This window comes from Ursus maritimus, unplaced genomic scaffold, assembly GCF_017311325.1.
Source record: "Ursus maritimus isolate PB19 unplaced genomic scaffold, ASM1731132v1 scaffold_33, whole genome shotgun sequence".
Lineage (NCBI taxonomy): Eukaryota > Metazoa > Chordata > Mammalia > Carnivora > Ursidae > Ursus > Ursus maritimus.
In genome coordinates this window covers 12,419,877-12,440,797 of record NW_024425897.1, presented here as the reverse complement: position 1 = coordinate 12,440,797, position 20,921 = coordinate 12,419,877, and the positions used below count along the sequence as shown (strand labels likewise).

Sequence of the window (20,921 nt, the reverse complement as noted above, 5' to 3'; positions counted from 1 at the left end):
TTCAAGCCAACTGGTAAAGGGACGCCCAGCTCGCGCCTTCTGATTGGCGGAGAGGTAGGACGAGTCCCCTCCCCCCCGGGAGGTGGGCCCTCGGGGACTCGGTCCGGTACCGCTCCGGCTTCTGCTCTCCGGGCGGGCGGAGGCAGGTGAGAACCTAGGGTCTTCCGGCCGGGTGGCGCGAGGTTTGAGGCTGAGACCCAGGACGACCTCGGGCTGGGCTCCCGGCTTCTTGGCTCAGTGTCTCCGACTCTGGGAATCCGTCTTGAGCGGTCGGTGAGCTCGAATCTGAAGTGATTTGGAGCTTTGGACCAGCAGTAGGTTTCCCGGTTCTGAGCCTCAGTTCCCCTGCTAAGAAACGGGATCACGATAGTACTTGGCTTGTTGTGGGGCTCGTGTCTTATATTAAGGTAATGCACGTGAGGCCTTAAATGGTCGGTAATTCTGCAGAGTTTATAAAAAATCTAAACCGCACACACCTGTAGACCCAGCAAGTCACTTTCTAGGACTCTGTATTTAGAGATCGTGGCTTAGGTTTTCTACAGCCTATGATTTATCGTCGTGAGGCATTGGAAACAGCCTAAAAGTCCAGGGAAGCGTTCCTTCTGGCCCATGATTTATAATTTAAATTTCTGCCTTCACCAGTAGCGATAATAAAAGCTGCAGCCAAGAACGGAGCTGGTAAGAAATCAGTTATTGAATGATTATGGTGCCAGACACTGCCAAGTGTTCCTCTTGCATTATGTAAGGTAACTCTTCCAAAGCCCATTGAAGTACAGTTCTTGTCTCCATATAACATGAGGAAAGCGAGATTTCTAGTCATTTGAGCGGTTTAGCGAAGATGACCTCACTGGAGAGTGGAAGAGCTGGGATTTGAACCCAGCTCTTTCTGATGAGTCTGGTGCACTGCCTCACTGCACAGTCTTTGGGGCGCATAGCAGGTGCTGACTGGTAGCTGCCTTTTTTGTTAGAATGATGAGTTTGAACTAGGCATTCTCTAATATCACTAAGATCTGGGGACCTTTCATCCTCTCTTTGGCTTTTTCTTTCAGGATTCTCAGGAGCCATGCTGTCAGAAGTCCTGCTGGTGTCCGCTCCAGGGAAAGTCATCCTTCACGGAGAACATGCTGTGGTCCACGGCAAGGTAGAGTCCCCCAGAGCCTTTCAGAATTGGGCACCTCTTCTCCCTGACCCTACTCTTAAGCCAAAAGGAAGCCTAGAGGCATAGCCTGGGAGTACATAGGAGAGGAGATCAGTTTCTCTTCAGCAAGGCAAGGAAGAGATGGGTTTTATGCCTACTGAAGGGCTTCCCTGGCTTCACCCAGTAAGACAGCACAAAGCTGAAATGTAAAGTTGTGCAGGTGGGATGAGACAACCCTGGAAGGTGAGCTTCGGTGGAGAAGAAAAGACGTGGGAGCGCTGAGCCCTGGGGCACCCCAATGTTCAGAAGTGGGAAAGATGAGTAGGATCGAGCAAAGATATCTGAGACATGCATTATCTCATTTAACTCTCAGGACGACCCTCTGTGGTTAAACTTTGATTATCCCATTTTGCAGATGTGAAAGCTGAGGCTTAGGAGAGGGTTGGTAGCTTGGCCAAGGTCCCATGCAACCTTAGCAGAACTGGGAATGAACCTAAGCCTGTCTGAACCCACAGCTCATGCTTTTTCCACTCCTGCATTCTGTCATTCTTTATGTTTCCAACTTACATTCATCTTTGCTGACATGGTGATTTTGGGGAAGCCATTCCTTGGTGTGGAGGACCTCTGAAGTTTGGTACGGGGAGAGCAAACATAAGTAGGTATTAGCTCCTAATTGATGGGTAGAGGCTGTGCCACTTAGTGGGAGGGCATGCCAAGGTTGATCAGTGGCATGTGCCCTGTATGCTGGTATGTGCTGTCTCTCCTCAGTACATTGACATTGACCCCTGAGTTTGGAGCCAAACTCTTTGCACCCCCCTCCCCCCAGCCATGTACAGCCTCATTGCTTTTGCCCTTTATTCTACAGGTCGCACTGGCTGTGGCCTTGAACTTGAGAACATTTCTCCGGCTTCAGCCCCACAGCAATGGGAAAGTGTGCCTCAACTTACCAAACATTGGCGTCAGGCGGGCCTGGGATGTGGCCAGGCTTCAGCTGCAGGATACGAGCTTTCTGGGTAAGTGCAGCAAGAAGGAACCAAGTGTGGGAAGAGCCTGGGCCCTGACCAGACGGGAAACTGGACAGCTGGGTAGTTATTCTAGGCTGTCTCTGAGAGGGCCAGAGACTAGCCACTCTGGGGGTGTTTTCTCTCGACCCCATAAAATGAGCTTTACTTGCTTATTTTTTTTAATTTAAGGGCATCACATGATGCACTGGATCTGTGTGGGCTGTGGTGGTCTGATCCTCAAGGCCCGTTGTTGGTTAAAAAAACCACAAGATACGCATCGCATGTATCTAAGGAAAGATCCAGATTAAGTGTCAGTACATATGTACACGCAGTGGTGATTAGTGACGTCTGGGAGGGTCCTAGGGTCTGAGAGTGGACAAAGGGAGCCTTCCTTCTGTAAGATGGTTTTGACAAGGAAAAGGTATTGATTGGTGTTGGGTGTCATTAAAAATCGTTAAATATAAAAGTAACATGCTTCTTAATTGGAAAACAGAGTCAATAGTGAAACACCATCAGTAAAGAAAAAAAAAAGGCACCTGTTACCACTGCCCCCTGACGACCCCCCATGACAACTCTCAGCATTTTGCTGTTAATCCTTCTGGATTATTTTCTGCAGATGGATAGTTAGATTGAGGGAGATGGGGAGGTTTCCTTAACCAAAATCTGATCAGGCCACACAAATTTGTCAGAAATGTGTGATTTGTTTGTTTTTTTCTTCAGTGTATCAAGACTCTCTTTCCATGCCAATAAATAAAGACCCCCGCGCTGATTTTCGATAATATTGTGAATGTAGCGTCCCCTCATAAGCAGGCAGGGTTTTTCATTAGTGGGGTCACTCTCCACCTGCACCAAAGCTGAAGGGTGTTTTCTAACCTCTGTTCGTTTTCTGTCTCCTCGTCGGCCTGACGCCTCCTTGTTTGGAACAGTGTTTCTTAGCCATAGTGAGACAAGTGGGAGTCCTCCAGGGGTCTTTTCTCAACTGCTGCCTGTTCCCTGGGACAATCAGTCCACAGCAAGCCATTCCCAATATCGCGGGGCAATGGAGGAACAGGCAAAAACCCCCATTTCCCAAACAGTCACGCCTTGGATCCCCTGGGGAGGTTTTCATTGTTGTTGTTGTTCTTAACAATACAGACAGATTCCGGGCCCTGCCCCTCTCCTATTAAGAATGGGGGTCATGGTGGCAGGGGACCAGGCAGGTGTATTTCGAAAGAAGCTCCCTGGGTGATTCCAGGAACAGCTTCAATGAGGAGCTTTGGAGCAGGCCTCAGAAAACAGCCATCCAGAGCAACCCAGACTTTGCTTTCCATGGCGCATTGGGCCTCCCCTCCCTGAGGCTGGAGATGTTCCCATGCCTGTGTGAGCCTGGATAAGTCACTTAACCCTCGGAGCCTCCGAGAGCAGAGTCGTGTGGCCTGGGAGGGTTGCTGTAAGGATCCAGCAGGATCGGAGGTGGGCCAGGGCCGGAACAGAGTGTAGTACGTGTGGGAGGGCTTGAGAGTGATTTCTCCAAGGAGAAAAAGGGAGTATGGAACATGAGCCTTTCAGAGACGTGTTTTCTACTAGATTGCCAGGCTCTTCCGTCTTTTTCTTCCCCCAGCATTCTCTGGTTGCTTCCTAACAGTCACAAACACCGGGAACATTTCACTGGGTATCTTTATGTGTGTCAGGCACTGGGCTAATGTGTCATGGACGTTGGCAGTCTTAGAATCCTCCAGCTTGCCCTGGACACAGGTGGTGGTAACCATCCCCATTTTATGGATGAGAAAATTGAGCTTCAGGGGCCGAGTGGCTCAGGTCACACAGCATTGTCAATGAGGCAGAAAGAATTCAGACCCAGATCTTTCTAAACTCTCCAAAGTCTTGTTTTTTTTTTAAGATTATTTATTTATTTATTTGAGAGAGAGAGCATAAGAGAGAGCACGAGCAGGGGGAGGGGCAGAGGTAGAAGCAGGCTCCCCGCTGAGCAGGAAGCCCAGTGCGGGGCTTGATCCTGGGATCCGGACCTAAACTGAAGGCAGATCCGGACCTAAACCGACCGAGGCACCCAGGCACCCCTAAGCTCTCCAGCGTCTTAATGAGTCATTCCATTTCCCTCGCAGCGCTCTGAAATGTCTGTGCTCTCAGTAACACTGTTACACTGGCTCGGCTGCCTTTTAGTGTGTCATTATCTCGGGGAATACATAGCGCTTCGCGCGTACTCCACCCTCACGGTTCCCAGCACCGGTGCACCAACCGCGATGTTCCGTTCCCTTTACACTTGCACCCGTGACTCAGGGGGCAAGTTGTAAAGCTGGTCGGGCTTGCTCGGCCTCCTCAGGCTCTCCGAGAAAAGCGCCCCAGCCTCCTACCGGGCCTCTCCCTTCTCCCCAAGCAGATCTCAGCACTTGACGTTCTCTGGTTTGGAGTGTCCCGTTCTGGAGAGTTGTTTCAGGAGAGGGTCACGTTTGGGGGATAGTCGAATACTGCCTTTGGTTTTGTACCGTGGGGGTCAAACCCAGACCTCTGAGTGCTTGAGCTGGCACGCGCTTTGTGTGCGTACGTGCGTTTCAAGACGACCGCTCCTTAAGCACGCACTACACTCCAGGAGCTGCGCCGCGGGTCTGACGTACCTTACTCCAGGTTATCTTGGAGGAGGTACTGTGCCCGTCCCTGTCTACCAAGGAGGGAAACCGAGGTTCAGAGAGCGTAAGTCACGTGCTCAAGGCCCCAGAGCCAGTGAGTGGTACCGTCGGACGCACACCCAAGTCTGTGTGCCAGCAAAACTCGAAGGCCCCCGGCAGACGCAGCCCTGGGGCTCAGGCTGTGAATCCCGGTCCCTCAGATGCTGATTCTCATGCCCGCTCGGGTGCCTGTGTTCTGTTGTCTATAAACGTGCCTGCGGGCCTCTCACCCCGCCACGTGTGCTTGTCTGCCACAGAGCAAGGGGACGCCGCAGCGCCCACCCCAGAGCAAGTGGAGAAGCTGAAGGAGGTGGCGGGCTTCCCCGAGGACGGCGCCAGCCCCGAGCTCCTGGCTGTGCTGGCCTTCCTCTACTTGTACCTGTCCATCGGCCGGAAGCAGAGGTGCGCGCGCAGCCCGGGGGCGGGGGGTGCGCGCGTGGCCTCGGGCAGGGTGCGCGCATGGTCCGGGCCCAGAGCCAGATTCCCGCATCTGCCACGTGAATTCTCCCGGGCCACGTCCACAGAGGCAGCCCTGCTCCCCATCCCGCAGCCTCCAGGGAAACTCTGTGACGAGCAAAGTGGAGCCTGTGTCCGCTCCACCCCTTAAGAGAGGATCTGGGCTATCTGTCGTCAGGAAGGCCACCTCCCAGAGGACAGCGGTGCCGTTGAGGCCATGTCGTATGGTGATGGAGAGTCGGACCGTGTTGGTCAGACCCCATGGCAGCCGCTTACCAGCTTCCTTGAGGTTCTTACCCTTCCTGGGCCTCAGTGTCCTCCTCTGTAAAATGGGGGTAGTCATAGTACCTACCTCGTAGGTTTCTTGTGAGGGTGAGTGAGTTTATCTATCTAACGTGCGTGACACAGAGCCTGGCACACAGCTTGAGAAATAGGAGCCATTAATATTCTCCTAAGAAAACTATTGGAGGGTTAGAAATATTATATATGAAATGAGCCTGTCTCTGGAACTAGCCCACAGTGATTTTTTTGGGGGGGGGGGATCCCAGCCCCACAGGGAAAGCCTCAAGGGGTAGCCCTTTACTGAGACAGCAGATGCTGGCTGAGTGGGCCCTGGGGGCCAGGCACGGTGCGGAGGGCACATTCATAAATGTCTCAATTCTTACTCTCCACCGTGGGATTTTCAACTTGAGTAAAGGGCACATCCCTTTCTGGGAAGGGGTGCACATTTCCGGAACCTCCTGATGTGAGTGGGGTGGGCGTGTGTAGTTTGAAAAGCGATATAATTTTATATGTGGCAAACAGCAGAATTATTTAATTGAAAATACAGAACATGAAGTTTAACAGTCCTTGCTTGGGGGAAATACAACAGGGGAAGCATTCTGTGAACACACAGTGCGCCTAGAGGGGGCAGCAGTGGAGAAAGGCGGTCATCAAGGGGAGCGAGGAACGGCTTCCGTGGGTGGCCCGGGGAAGCTTCCCAGTGGAAAGGACGTTTGAGAAGGGTTTTTAGGATGGGTAGGAATTTGCCTGGGGGAGGAAGAGGCACAAAGCTATCCCGGGCAGGGATACAGAGAAGGGCCATGGGAGAGCCTCGCCTGTGCAGGGAACGGGAAGGAATTTAGAGAAACGGTTGGTGGGTCATAAGGGTATGTTATGCTTTAAATTATTCTGGTACCTGTTTCCAAGCTATGTGATTCACCACAACTTCCTGCCCATCCCGCAGGGCCACTTTTGGGGTTGGCAAATGTCCCCAAGTTCAGAAACCTAGGCCAGGCCCTGCCAATGTCCAGTCCTGGGCCTCGGCCGCTAGCTCGACGTTGGCACCTCACCGCCCTTCCAGAGACTCACGCTCCGCACCCCACTGTGTTTCAGCGCCCTGCCCAGCCTGGACATCACGGTGTGGTCACAGCTGCCCACGGGGGCCGGCCTGGGCTCCAGCGCCGCCTACTCTGTGTGTATGGCCACCGCTCTCCTGACTGCGTGCGAGGAGATCCCAAACCCACGGAAGGACGGGGAGTCCGCCAGCAGGTAATCACGGACCTCGCCCCCGTCACTGTCCTTCCTGGGCGCCACGACCCGAGCATGGGTTCTCTGTCAGAGGACTCCCCGCCAGAGGTGTCACGTGGCCCTTGTACAGATGAGGAAGCTGAGGCACGGAGGCCAGAGGGCAGGCCCAGCCTACGCAGCTAGGGACAGTAGACTGAGACTTGCACCGGGGCGGTCTGAAGCCAGAGCCTGACCTCTTTGCCCCTTTGCTAAGCCACTTCAGTTCCCCCACCCCTCACCTCCACCTTGCCTCTTTGGGGTTCAAGAACCCACGGTGTGGCAGAAAGAACCTGAGCCCAGGGGCGCCTGGGTGGCACAGCGGTTAAGCGTCTGCCTTCGGCTCAGGGCGTGATCCCAGCGTTATGGGATCGAGCCCCACATCAGGCTCCTCTGCTGTGAGCCTGCTTCTTCCTCTCCCACTCCCCCTGCTTGTGTTCCCTCTCTCGCTGGCTGTCTCTGTCAAATAAATAAACTAAATCTTTAAAAAAAAAAAAAAAAAAAAAAAGAACCTGAGCCCAGACTTAGGGAGTCGTTGGGCCCACTTCTGCCATCGACTCACTGTGGGACCTTGGCCATAGCCTTTGTACCCCTCTGGACCCCTGCGTCTCTTCGTAGGAGTCCTTGACCTCGTTCTACTGAGAGGGTGTTGCCTCTGCTGTTCCCACTGTGAGTCAGTGAGGCTTGTCGGGACTGTGTCGCCGGCCGCCATGTCTGTTGGGGGAACACACCTTGAGAAGCCACCCCAAGCACCGAGGTGATGCGGTGTGTCCTGGGCCCTGCCCCGGGAGTGGTGCCAGTCCCAAATCCAGCCTGGCAGCTTCTTGGTGAGGCCTGTCCCTGGGCCCCCGGGGCTCAGGGGGGCCCTCCCACTGGGCGGCCTTGGGTACCCAACACGTACTGTGTCGGGGGACTGCTGGCCACTTCTATCCCCCAGGGCAGCTGGTGGGAGAGAAAGCTGCTGTGGCCGTGCCGGGTGCCAGGATGGACGTGGCCGTGTGTGTCCTCCCAGAGCGGTGCTCCCGTGCCCTCCACACCCGCTGCAGGGGCCTGCGGCTGAGGACCTTTTTCCTCCTCCAGAACTTGGCTTTGAATTGAGGTTTCCTTCCTCTGCCCTGAAAATGCCATGCTTTTCTGATAGGCCGGTTCCCGCCAGGTGCCCTGTCAGGGCCAATGATTGCTCTTCTGACACACGGAGGTTAAAATACTGTTGAATTCAGACTAAGCCCCAAGGTCCCTTTGATTTTCGTGGTCACAGCAGATCGGGGGGCTCTCAGTGGGATGTGTCTATCAGCATTCCTCAGACTCGTTTTGGATGGTTCCTGTGCGTGGAGAGAAGTTGGGGCGGGGGGCAGGTAGAGGCTGCTTTTTTGTCAGGGGAAGAATCCAGAAGGTAATGAGAGACGCACTGGTAGGTAACACAAGGTGATGGTTTTCAGGAATTTCGGTAAGGTTTGACTGTTAACTCGCTGCAGGCCGTTGAGACACCCCTTCTACTCTCGGGGCTCTGTTTCCTCATCTGGAAGTGACGGGCCACACCTGATGGGCCTTTGGGGTCCCTCCAGCCTTGACGTTTGGTGATCCTGTGATACGATGGTGCTCGTTAGCGTGCGTTAATCACTAGTTGAAACCTAGATCAGTGAAGGCCTGCTGGCCCTGGGTTCCCCGAATACACTTGTACGTATGGGCCAGCAGACCAGCTCTGCCGTTTGCAAGGCGTGGGTGACTCATGAGCGTGTGAGGGGGTGGGGGGGGACACTCTTTCCCACGTGGCTTCCTGACAACCAGCTCTGCCGTCTCCCCTGAAGACCCAGTCTTTCCTTCCCAGGACCTTTGGTGAGAGCAGGCCCCAACTCCTGCCCTGGCCCCAGCATTTCCAAATCCTACAGAACTAGAATCCAGTCTCCTATGAAGAGGGGGTTAGAAATCTGAGCCCCCGTAGGATGAACGGTACACAGAATGGGAGGGAGACTCGCTTTTGTGGAGAGGGCCAGGTCCTGGGCTGGGTCCAGCGGCCCCTTTGCCCCATCGCTTATTCACTTTGCAGTTCCTGGAAAGGGCCAGTTCTTGTCCAGTTCCAGGTGCTACGTAGCCTCGGTCTGGAATGCTCTCCTCACATGTCTTACCTTGCTGACCCTCCCCTTGTCCCTCAGGCCCTCCCCTTTCCCGATGAGGTGCGCCCCTTCCACCCCGCATCGCATCTCCTGGGGGTTGTAGTTGAATGCTGATTGCTTCTGGGCATCCCCTCCCCGTGAGACGCCAAGCCTCGAGCAGTCAGGGGCCGTGTCTGGTTCCCCTACCGTGAGCTTAGTCACAGGCACATCGTAGAGGCTCAGCAAATATTGGAAGGTGAGGGCATCTTGTTGGCACCTTAAAGCTCGGTCGTTGGCTGCTTGGGCCCCAGGCAACGGATGTGGAGCTGATGTAGCAGTGAATAGCCCCGGAAGCTGCTTTACCCACCTGAGCCTCAGCTTCCTCTTCTGTACGAGAGGGATAGTAACTGTACTTTCCCTGTAGGGTTTCTGTGGGGATGACAGGAGGCGGCCATTTGAGAAAGGCTACAGCAGAGTGCTCGGCACTTGGTGATAGCGTTGAGCCTCTCAGCCACCCTGTGAGTGGTGGGGCCATCACGTCCTCATTTGGCCAGTGAGAAAAGAGGCTCAGAGGGGGCGATGGCCTTGCCCAAGGCCCCACAGCAAATGAGTGCTGGACCAGGCTTGGAGCAAATCCAGGAGCCGTGATCCCAGGCAACCTTTTTCCAGAGCCCAAACTGTTTCCCGGGCATTTTACAAAGCGTTTGTGTGTTCGTATCTCACACGTCCTCAGTGAGGGAGACACGATTACCCGTGTTTTACAGCTGAGAAAACAGGGTCGGAGGCGAAGCCATGGCTCGGGGATGCCCAGAGAGCGGCAGGGCAGCTCGCTGCTTGCTCCACAGCTCTGCCCTGGAGTCCCAGCATTCTTGGGGCTGTGGCACCCCCTGTTTCATGGGGGCAGGGCGTCCGCAGAAAGGAAACAAAAGCTGAGAGAAAGGGGCGGGGGGTGGGCTGACTGGATTCCTTGTTCACTACTCATGGGCTTGGGGTCTGCTCACTCAAACTGTGAGTGAGCCCACACCTCTCCCGAGCAAGGCAGCGTGGCTGCGTGCTTAGGAAAGATCCAGAGACGGCCCGCGCACACTTGACCCACTGAGGGTGTTTGGGGCACCTGGAATCCACGTTCCTGACAGCTGGGCTTTGGGAAGAGTCACACGTCTAGTCCCACGTCTGCTCACTCGTCCTCACGGCAGGCTGGATTCCAGAGCAGGTGCGGACGCAGGGGTCTGTGACAGTGGTAACTACTGCCCGCCGCTTGCCGACGCCGTGCCAGGCACTTCGCCAGCGCTCGATGTACCTGCAGCTAGCCTTGGACGGGCGTGACCATTGTACAGATGAGGACAGTGGGGCTCAGACAGGTTAGGGAACAGGCCCGGAGCCCCTCAGCTGCTAGGACCGTGTGCATCTAAAGCTAGTCTCCTTCCTCTGTGCCGGGTGGGAGGGCTGCAGAGGAAGGGAAGGTCAGCACGCTCTGTAGTGGAGAGGTTCCAGGCTGTTCTTCTGTTTCTGCATTCGAGAGCCCAAGCCCCTTTGACTTTTTTTGGTCTCCACCAAGCTTAACCTGCGGATCCTTCCCCCTGCTGCCTTTGGTGACCCTGGTCCCCCACTCTTCTCCGAGGTACAGACGAACTCCTGTGTCTTCTCCAGGTGGACCGGGGAGGATTTGGAGTTAATTAACAAGTGGGCCTTCCAGGGAGAGAGAATGATTCATGGGAACCCCTCCGGAGTGGACAACGCTGTCAGCACCTGGGGTAGGGGCTGCCTCAGGCTTGTTTTCTCTATTTTTATTATTTTATAAATTCTTAGGACCATAGTAAATGCCCACGCTCTGTTGGTTTGAATGAACGAAACCAGCGGATTCTGAGGAAAATAGTCTTTTCCTGTTCGGTGGGGGTGGGATGGGAGAGATTTCAGGGTCCTGCCGCACACCTCCTGAATCTAATCTCGGGGGGTGTCTGGGGGGTCGGAGTGGGGCCTGGGAAGCCAAGGTTTCAGGGAGCTCCCCAGGAGGGTCCCTGGGGTAAAGGTGCAGAGCCAGAGCTCTAGAGTTTGGTGGCCACACCAGCTGGGCTCCCCTCGGGTCAGGACCCTGGCTTCTGGGACCTGGCCACGGTCCTGGGCTCACCTTCACTACATGGCCTGTGGCATGAGGCTGGGCAGCCTGGAGGGCGGGCGAGCCCTTGTGCCCTCCTGGGCCTTGTGTAACTACAACTGGGATGACTAGTGATGGGGTTCCGTCTGCTCCCTGGATGGGGCAGCGCTCTCACCCCCACCTCAAGCCCAGCTTCCCTGCCAAGAGGCCAAGGTACGTAGCTTTTCCTCCAGCTCTGACCCACTGCCTTTTCTCTTTAGGAGGAGTGGTCCGATTCCAGCAAGGCAAGATCTCCTCCCTGAAGAGGTAATTCTGGGGCAGAGCAGCGGCTCCTGGCACGGTTATGGCAACGCGTCCGGTGTGGGGGGCTCTACCTCGTGGTCGGACGCATGTGGGCCGTGTGTCCCCGGGCTTTCTCCCCCCTCCCTCGTGAGGCCCTCACAGGCCTGTTCTTACCTTCTGTGCTGCGGCTCTTAGATCGCCCAGAGCTTAGAGGGAGAAGTCATGCATGGCTGTGCTGCTCACCTTCCAGAGAGCAGCTGCTCCCCCAGGCCCTGGCTTCTCAGTCATTTAATTCTTCCGCTCGTGTATTCATTTAACAAACAAGAATCGATGTCTTCCTGTGTTCCTGATGACACTGTACTAGGGTCTAGGGCTATAAAAATGAGTCTCGGAGGCAGTTTTGGCAGGGTCGGGGGCGGGAATGGGGGTGGGGTAGGGGAAGGGCCGGCAGACATGGGCAGGAGGCCGCCGCAGGCAAACGTGAGAGGTGCCACACTGAGGCCCTCGGGGCAGAGGCAGGGCTGATGCTGGTGGGAGGCTTCGAGCAGGGGTGACATGTGACAACTTTTCACCCCGTTTCACATGTTCCTTGACCGCCTCCCCCTGGAGGAATTGGGATTACAAACGCACGTGTTAAAATAGAACATTCTCTGTTCCCTTTGGACTTAGAGTGGACATGCACGGGGCAGATGGGAGCAGGTGCTTCTTGGCAGTTTCTTGAGCTCTCAGTCAAGTCGGGTGCTTCGACCTGCACCTCTGGCATCTTCCTGCCTCAGCTCTCTTGTCTTCCAAGAGCCAAGCCTGCCTTTCCGAGCCTTGACATGAGGGTTTCTTTACCTTGGGGCCATAGACATCATGGACTGGATAATTCTTTCTGGCGGGGGGCTGCCCTCCGCAGCGTGTTTTGGATATTTAGAAGCATCCCTGAGCTCCACCCACAAGATGCCAGTAGCACCTCCCCCATCTCCCAGCTGTGACAACCGGAAATGTCTCTAGACATTGCCGCCTGTCCCCCGGAGGGCAAACCACCCAGGATGACAGCCTCCACCGTGCACAGACGAGGAAGCAGAGCCATTGAGGAGCGTGGGACCAGCCCGCTGGGGGCCTGGATGGGGCCGGCTCTGCCAGGTAGACTGACGCCCGGTGCAGCGACAGCAGGAGTCCGCGCGGGACTCAAGCTGCCAGGGCTGGGCCTGCCCACAGGGCTCCCCGTCCTCACGACTGTCATCCTCAGAACAAAGGCTCCAGAGAGTACAGAAGCTTCTGTGCCTGACCGTGAGGGGTGTCATACGTCGGGCTACGGATCTGGGGGTGCTTCATGGGGGCTGTGGCATCTCGTTCAGGGTTTCCTGAGAGCTAGTTGTATCCTAAGCACCAGGGATAGAAAACCCGCTAACGTGGCGTGGGCACATGCACGTTCTACTGGAGCGAAGTCAAGAGATGAGTGATAAAGGGCTTTCCAGGTGGGGGGAGGCAGGGGGCGAGGCCCTGAGGCGTGTTCGGTGGCCAGCTGGTGGTAGCGTGGTGGACGGAGGCAAAGCCCAGCTCTGCCACTCGCAAGCCGGCTGCTCTTGACGGAGTCGCTTTTCCTGGTTTATATAATGACGATCTTGACCTGAAACCAGAAACGGTCTCTGTAGAGTGCCTTGCCTTCCGCCCGCTAAATTTAATTCCACAGATGTTAGTGAGCAGCTGCTGTGTGCTGGGTGCTGGGGCCTCGGCAGTGAAGAGAAGTCCCACCTTCACAGAACTCACATTTTGTGGGAGGAGACAGCCAACACACAGCTCCGTAAGAGCGTGTCAGGCAGTTGGGTGGATAACCAGGGGAGCCTCCAATGAAATGACATTTGAGCAGGGACCTGAAGGAAAACACGAGAGTGAGTCCTAGAGCTGTCGAGGACAGAGGACAGGGATGGGTCCCTGGCAGAGGAAATGCAAGTGCAAAGGCCCTGGGGCCGGGGTGTGCCTGGCATGTTGAGCAGCAAGTAGGAGGCCAGGATGGCCGGGTGGAGCCACCGGGGGAGGGCAGAGAGGAGATAAGATTGAGGAGTTAGCCAGGCCTAGCAGCACAAGCACTTACAGGGCAGAGCCTGGGTGGCGGTGTCTAGTTGCCCCAGGACCCTGGGGTTTTGTGGGGCCGGTGGAGCTGGCAGCAAACCTGTTCGCAGAGGACTTGCCTAAGGAAGATGAAAACAAGGTATTCAAACTCCTCCCGCCCCAGTGGCCAGGAGCACAGAGCAGACCGACCTTCACTGCGGGCTGCGGGGCGCCACAGAGAGCAGATGGCGGATTCTCCAAGAAGCCGGGAGGCCAGACTCTGCATTAATCCCTCCGATGGCTTCAAGAGGAACCCTTTCTCCCCAGACCACGCATGGCGCTTCTCCATTAAAAACATGCATTGTTTGCGAAGTGGATCAAGATGCGGCCTCCCAGAACGCTGCCCTTTTGAGGAACGGCTTGTCTTTAAGGGGAAGAGAAAAGCCAAATAGAATGTTCATCTTTTGTAAAGTTAAAAAAAAAAAAAAGCCGGCCTCCAAGGCTGAGAATCGATATTAATTTCATGGGCTTCTGGGCGGTGAGATCAAGCAGGTTTCTGGCAGCCTTTCCCAGCCCGATTGGATTTTACAGTCTTGGGTTGTGAAAAGAAAAACGGATAAAGGTATCAAGGGGTCTGCCTGTCTCCAGCTGTCTTGCGCCAGAGCTCATCCAGACGCTCCATCCTCAGTGCCTGGCCCGCAGCACTCTGAAAGGCAGCTCAGGGATGACAAGAAAGGGCGCCCTGAGTCCCCAAAGATCACCACAGCACAATTGGGACTGTGACTCTAGGAGGCATTCTAAAGCTCAGGGGTTGGAGAGGGCAGCTTACTGTGACTGCCCTGGGCCCTCTGTTCTCTTCCCTGGGGCAGCCGAGCAGGGACGGATGACTCCCTCTAACCATCTCTGGCTGTGCCAGGGCAGCGGGTCTGGGAGCCATCAAGGCAGGGCAAGGGTGGGCCCCACCTGCACAAGCCTGCCCTCCCCTGCACCCCTGGGCTCACTGTGCCAGCCAACCTGGGCATCTTCCCTCCCTGCGTGCACCCCCTCTGCGTGACCCACCCCAGGTCCCTTTGCATTTCTTCCGAAATCTCTAGACCGTCCCACTCCAGCAAGCTCAGGTGGCCTACAGGACAGAACCTCCACCCCTTCTTGCACCCTTGGCTCTAGTGCCTTTGAACTCCTCTAACCCCGTGAACTTGGCGTGCTCTGCCAGCTCCAGGCTAAGCCAGGCCCGCTCGCATGTGCCTAGCCCGTAGTCGGTGCCCCACTGAAGTCAAGTGGGTACGTGACAAGCCAAAGGAAAGTGTCTGTCTGCCTGGGGGCTGGAGCGGAGTTGCAGCTGCGACTGGCAGCAGGAGCCCCCTGCTCCCCTCGCTTCCCCTCCAGCCCCTTGCTGTCCCCTTCCTGGGCCTCCACTTTCTCCTCTGTGTCAGGGTGGAGTGACGTTTGGGATTGCCCCCAGCCCTGACACCGTGGCCCTTCTTCACCCCACAGGCCACCGGCTCTGAGGATCCTGCTGACCAACACTAAAGTCCCTCGCAGCACCGGGGCTCTCGTGGCCAGCGTCCGGAGCAGGCTGCTTAAGGTGCCTCCCGTTCCACTCCTGGGTGGGGTTCCGGCAGGGCCGCGGCAGCCCGGTCTGGGGGCTCGAGCTCGCTGTCTGCCCCATGGGTTAGTGGAGGGGCGGGATGGATGATGGGGACCGGGGGATGTGGTTTGGGCAGACGAGGTGCTGTGTGCCCCCCACCCCAGCTGGGGGGCAGGACAGGAAGCGTCAGACATGCTGGCTTGGCGATGAGAATCCCCCACTCATGTCAGGGGGCACCGGGCAAGGCAGATACCCGGTGGGAAGGAGAGGGGGTTTCCTCAGAGGTGGGGAGTGAGCCGTGGGGACACCTCTCTCTCCTCCTGTTGCCCGGCGGCTGTCCGGTATCTGCCCGGCCCTAGGCCTCACGGGCCCTTGCTTCCTCTCCTTCCAGTTCCCTGAGATCGTGTCACCCCTGCTGACCTCCATCAACGCGATTTCGCTGGAGTGCGAGCGGATGCTGGGGGAGATGGCGGCGGCCCCGGCCCTGGAGCACTACCTCGTGCTGGAAGTAAGAGCCGGTCTGCAGGGTGCACGGCCTCGCGCACACTGCTGTCTGAGGCAGGGCTCCCCATCTACACTCAGAAGCCCCAGAGCCAAAGCAGCGAGGCTGGGCCCAGGCCTGGGGTCCCGTGTGTGCAAAGGCCAGCAAGCATGCCTTCTTCTTAAGCCTTTTCCCGGATGGTTCAGAGCCGTGCAGAGAGCACATGCGAAGTGCAGAGGGCAGGGCCCAGCGCGTGCTAGGCATGGGCTAAGCACCAGGGGCCAGGTTTGGGTTCCTGCCCGTAAGGAGCAGTGGGATATTGCTGACACTGTCTTCCGTCGGTCCAGAAGCGATTTCTTGCTTGGCCACCTCTTTCCTGCTCTTCTTGCTAACTGCATTTGTTCCTTTGGTAACTGTTTATCACCGGCATGCTTTGGTTCAGAAATTTTTATCTATTTATGAGAGAGAGAGAGAGAGAGAGAAGGGGGAGGGGCAGACAGAGAGAGAGAGAGAGGGACAAGCAGACTCCACACTGAGTGCAGAGCCTGACAATGGGGCTTAATCCCACAACCCTGAGATCATGACCTGATCTCATGACCCTGAGCTGAAATCAAGAGTCTGACGTTTAACCGGCTGAGCCACCCAGGTGCCCCGGTTCGGATATATTCTAACACCATTCTTTCTTCATTGTTCCCCGAGCTGCTACCCTTTGCATAATTCCTGTGTAGAGGCTGAGACCTCACACCTTGCATTTGATCAGGTCCCGATCTGAACCCCAGCTTCACCCCTGCTGGTCTCACCGGAGCATCTTAAGAACGCAGCGAGGCCCAGTAGGTCACCATGCAGTCACCATGCCTGATGAGCCACCAGCTCAGTAAGCCAGAGGACGCAGGCTCATCCGCAGACACGGTCCGGGTGGCCTGGCAAACATGGATCGACATCAAAGAGCCATTTGGCTCCCCTTGAAGAATCAGGGAATCAGGCAGGCCGCGCTGGCGAGGCTGTGTGACAACACTCGGCAGGAGGGGCAGAACGGGGAGGTTTTGTGGTCTCCCATTTCTCCACAGTCCCCACCACTCCCTAACTGCTACCCCCAGCTGCCACGGGCTGCCTGGTGCCTCCCTGTCCCGCTGTACGCATTTGAGTCGGCAGCCCCTGTAGTGAACAGAAGCAGCTCTTAGGCCAAGGCTTTTCACAGATGATTTCTCCCTTGATCTCTGCAATCACCTGCCTGGGAAGTAGATATGCTGTGCCCATTTTACAGATATAAAAACCAAGGCTTATAGAGCAACTTTCTCCAAGGCTCACCAAGCAGTGAGTGGCCATGCCAGGCGTCAAACTGGCTGACTTGCTTGTTTCTTTAGCCAACAGCTCTTGAACGAGCACCTACCTGGGCCAGGGGCAGCGACCCTCCTTTGTTTCTGTGCTTTTGCTCCCATTTCCATAGCTGTCTGCCTCCAGTGCCCCAGCGTTTGCCTTGCTGGCTTCAATTCCTTTCACGTAGAAAGGAGGGAACACAGTCCTCCTGAGTAGGAAATTAATAATGATAGAGTACTGCCTAAAATATATCCTGTTGAGCCCCTGGAGAATGCCACAGAACAGCACGTTGATTATACATTGTGTATATTTTTGGCTGTGGCAGCCGCTGAAATGTGCAGCTCAGCTCCTGGACAGCTTTGTGCTCAAACCAGCGAGCTGTTCTCCTGTGTCACAACCTGTCATCCGATCCTTGACAGATTTTGGATCAGAATGTGACAGGTGTCTGAAACCTGCCTCGGCAACGTGACACCTGGCGCTGAGGCGCAGAGAGCAGCCCCCAGAAGTTTTCCCTCACATCCAGCCCTTGGGGCTGGGGAAAGGCACCCCGGGGCTGCCACCGGGCCATCACGCCTGTCTGCTCATTTGTCAGAAGTGCTGGGGGGTGGGAGGCGGGCTGCAGGGGAGGGCTGACCCGAGCCCGCCTGACAGCCCAGGGCAGGAGAACCAGGTGGGTCTCAGCAGACGACTCGGTGATTGGCAACCCTCCCGGCGCACAGGCGCTCCCTGTTCCCTGGAGCAGAGCCGCGCGCTGTCAAGCCACACGCCACAAGAAGTAGGTGGCAGCCGGAACACCAGGGGCGCTCTTGGAGGCAAGGTAGACGTGAGCTTTGCATCGGGCAGACCCGGCTTCCAGGGCTGGCTCAGTACCTTGCCAGCTCAGCGACCTTAGGCAAGTCATTTCCTCCCTGAGCCTTAGCATCCCCTTGAAATGAAGAGGATGGTGATGTGACCATGAAGTACTAATAGCTGACTGTCCCGAATCCCTCATCTCAGGCCAGGCACGACGCGGAAAACTCACCTCGTTCCATCCCCACGGCAATGAGGCAGAACCTCTTACGATGCCGGTTTTACAAGTGGGGGAACTGAGGCACAGGGTGAAAGCCCTTGCCCCAGAACCAGGAGGTCACGGAGCTGGGACTCAAACCCAGGCCCCCCTGACTCCAGATCCCACATTCTTAGCTTGCTCATCCTTAGAGCCCCAGCTCCTAGCACACTGCCCGGCCCAGTGAAGGTGTTTGGCAAACACCGGTGGAGTAAATGAAATGTTATAGGGGGCGCCTGGGCTGTGCTAGCTGTCAGTTCTGTTATTTCATCCACTTGTGTGCTGTTTGAACCTCAGAAGAGCAGGAATTTTGCTCAGAATCAAAGAAACCTGAAACACATTTAGCTCTTTCTTCCATTTGTGACCTTGTTAGGACAATAAACCAGTTCTTATTCTGAAAATATGGGCACCTGAGGCAGCTGTAGGATGGCATAGTACTTCAGACTTCTGCAGATGATAGGAACCCATCTCAACCAGGCTTTAACATAAAGGGAATTTTTTGGCTCATAACTGTGAAGACCCTCAAGAACAGCTTCAGGCATAGCTGGATCCAGGGGCCAAAACAACTCAGTCTGAAATCTCTCTCCATCTTCCATATAATCCCTGTCCACGTGCAGGGCAGCTAACTCTGGCAGCTTACCTTTGAAGTCAGCCAGTTAGCAGCTCCAGGGCAGAGGCAAGAGAAAACCCCGGGAGGGCTGTGGTTGGCCCAACCTGGGTCACAGGCCTATCCTTGACCAGTCACCATGGCCAGAGGCTTCTTTGGCCAGGCGTGGGACATGTGTTTGCCACCAGCTCCATCCCAGCCCCATGGGAAGTCCTGCAGGAAGGAGAGGTTCTTTGACCCGTGAAGAGGGACACGGTGTTAGCTTGTCTAAGCCATGTGCTGTCACAAACCGGTGGCTGTCACATGAATGGGGTGGGCACAGGACCTTGGCTTCAGGCACACCAGGTGGGAACAGATGGAACCTTCTCCTCCAGGAGCTCATCGACATGAACCAGCACCATCTGAATGCCCTCGGCGTGGGCCATGCCTCGCTGGACCAGCTCTGCCAGGTGACCATGGCTCATGGACTGCACAGCAAGCTCACTGGTGCAGGCGGCGGTGGCTGTGGCATCACACTCCTCAGGCCAGGTACCTGGGGGGTGGGCAGGGTTGCCAGCCGGGGCTCATACAAATGTTATACCTGGGCAATTCGCGTGGGAGGAGGAAGAAACCAGAGAACAGCCTCACCTCTGCTGTGTGGCCTTGGTCAAGTTAATTAACCTCTCTGGGTCTTTGTTGCTGTGTTGGTAAAATAAGGATGCTAACATCTATTTTATAAGATCGTTGTCTAGATTCAAGGAGAAAAGTGCATTTGGAACGCCTGGCATGGGGCTGGGCTGTGATAGGGGCTCATACTGTGGCGGCTGTCCCTCCCGCCTCCTTCCCTGCCAAGTCTCTCACAAGCTTGAGAAATAACCAGGACATTGTCATCACCTATGGTCAGCCTCACCCCCTCTCCCCCACTGTCATCTCTTGATGTGGCCAAGATGGGGACTGACCTTGCTACAGAACAAAGAGCTTTCTCTCCCCTTAGTGTCTGGGGGAAAGAGCAAGGCTGGGTAATGGTGCCCAGGGCTGGCGAGGGGCTCCTGGGGGTGCTCAGTCACCACACCTGTCCTCAGGACCGGGCCCTCAGGGCTCCCACCTCCACTGCCTTCCCTTTGCCCCTCCTTCTGGTCTTTCTCTCCCCTTCTTTACCTTCTCCTCCTTCCTCTTTTTGTCCCACCTTTCCCTGTTGCTTTGCAGTCAGCCCACAGTGGCCCCAGCCGCTCCCCTCACCCTCAGTGCGCTCCCAGGCGTCAGAAAGTCAGCACGGCCTACGGCAGACTTTGACCGTTGGCTTCTAGTTCAGGGTCAGTGACGATGATGAGAGAGAAGGCTTCTGGGGCGTGTCTGCTGTGCCAGGAGCCTTACCTGCATTCTCCCGTGAAAGCCTCACAGTGACCCTCGAGGGGTAGGTATTATTAGCCCCATTCCCAGATGAGGAGACTGAGACTCAGAGAAGGCAAGTCACTGGTCTGAGGCCCCATGGCTGATCCGTGACAAGACCTGGTCCATGTGACTCGGGAGCCCATGATTTTAACTGTTGCTCCATAACCCCCCCCCCCACTCCTGAGGGTGCAAGGTTTGGTCCCGGGCCTTTTCCAGGATGAACGATCCCTAAGGGAGCGGACGATTGTGGGGTGACCTGCTGCTTTCCCTCCCCCCAGATCTGGAGCAGCCGGAGGTAGAGGCCATGAAGCAGGCTCTGACTGACTGCGGGTTTGACTGCTGGGAAACCAGCATCGGGGCCCCCGGCGTCTCCGTCCACTCGGCCGCCTCCCTGGATGCCCCCGTGCGGCAAGCCCTGGATGGTCTCTGAGAGGAGCCCGCGCCACTGCAGCCCCAAGAAGCCCCTTCCTGGAGTATTCTGGGTTCCGGAGTCGGCTTCCGTGCTGGCCAGTGGGCCGCCAGCCTCTGTGCACCAGCCTTCCCAGTGGCCACACCCCTCCGTCCCAGCGGTGCCACCTGGAACCTGCAGTGGGCTGGGGTCCCCGGAAGACCCGGTCTGTGCTCTGCCTTCTCTTGAGCCGCCCGGGGAAGTGGAGCCATGTGGGGTCCTCTGAGATGTGAGGGGCTTCCTTCCTGTCCTCCCTGAAGCTCCCACATACCCATCTGCTTTGGGCCTCTGCGCCTTCTCAAACCCTCTGCCCACTTGGTTGGATGCTCGGGTGCAGTGTGCCTTCTCCCTCCCTCTGCCTCTGCCCTTCCACCTGTCTCTCAGGGCTCGGCCCCTCCCACCTCCTCCAGGAAGCCTTCCCTGACTCCTGGCAGGATGACCCTCATTCTACCTTTCACCTTGCACGCCCCGTGTGTTTGAACCAGTTAGCACTTGGCGTGCTCTGCTCTTCTCTCCAGCTAGACTGTGGGCTCCCCAGGGGTTGTCTGGGTAGTAGTCTTTGCCTTCTGCCCTCCCATCCGAGGGTTGGCTGAAGGCATGGTCCATGTACCCAGTTTCTTCCAGTCTGTACCCACAGGACTTGCAGAAAAGATGGCAGAGGGGAAATAAAAAGTAAACCAGGGCTTCCCTCGGAGCCCAGAAAGAAGGATGGTAGTCTGATACAGTCTGCAGCCCGCCGGTGCCTGCCTCC

The 20,921-nt window shown here is 56.2% G+C and overlaps 1 protein-coding gene across 1 annotated transcript; it reads left to right on the top strand.

Annotated features, from left to right (window-relative positions):
- The first annotated feature begins 24 nt into the window (after nucleotides 1–24).
- MVK (mevalonate kinase) lies at nucleotides 25–20,302 on the top strand. Its single transcript, XM_008707623.2, has 11 exons — nucleotides 25–146; nucleotides 1,050–1,141; nucleotides 2,004–2,151; nucleotides 5,063–5,207; nucleotides 6,636–6,791; nucleotides 10,550–10,653; nucleotides 11,255–11,300; nucleotides 14,808–14,898; nucleotides 15,293–15,409; nucleotides 18,726–18,879; nucleotides 20,001–20,302. The coding sequence occupies exons 2-11, from the start codon at nucleotides 1,064–1,066 to the stop codon at nucleotides 20,150–20,152; spliced, it is 1,191 nt and encodes a 396-aa protein (XP_008705845.2). The 5' UTR covers nucleotides 25–146; nucleotides 1,050–1,063; the 3' UTR covers nucleotides 20,153–20,302.
- Nucleotides 20,303–20,921: the final 619 nt, after the last annotated feature.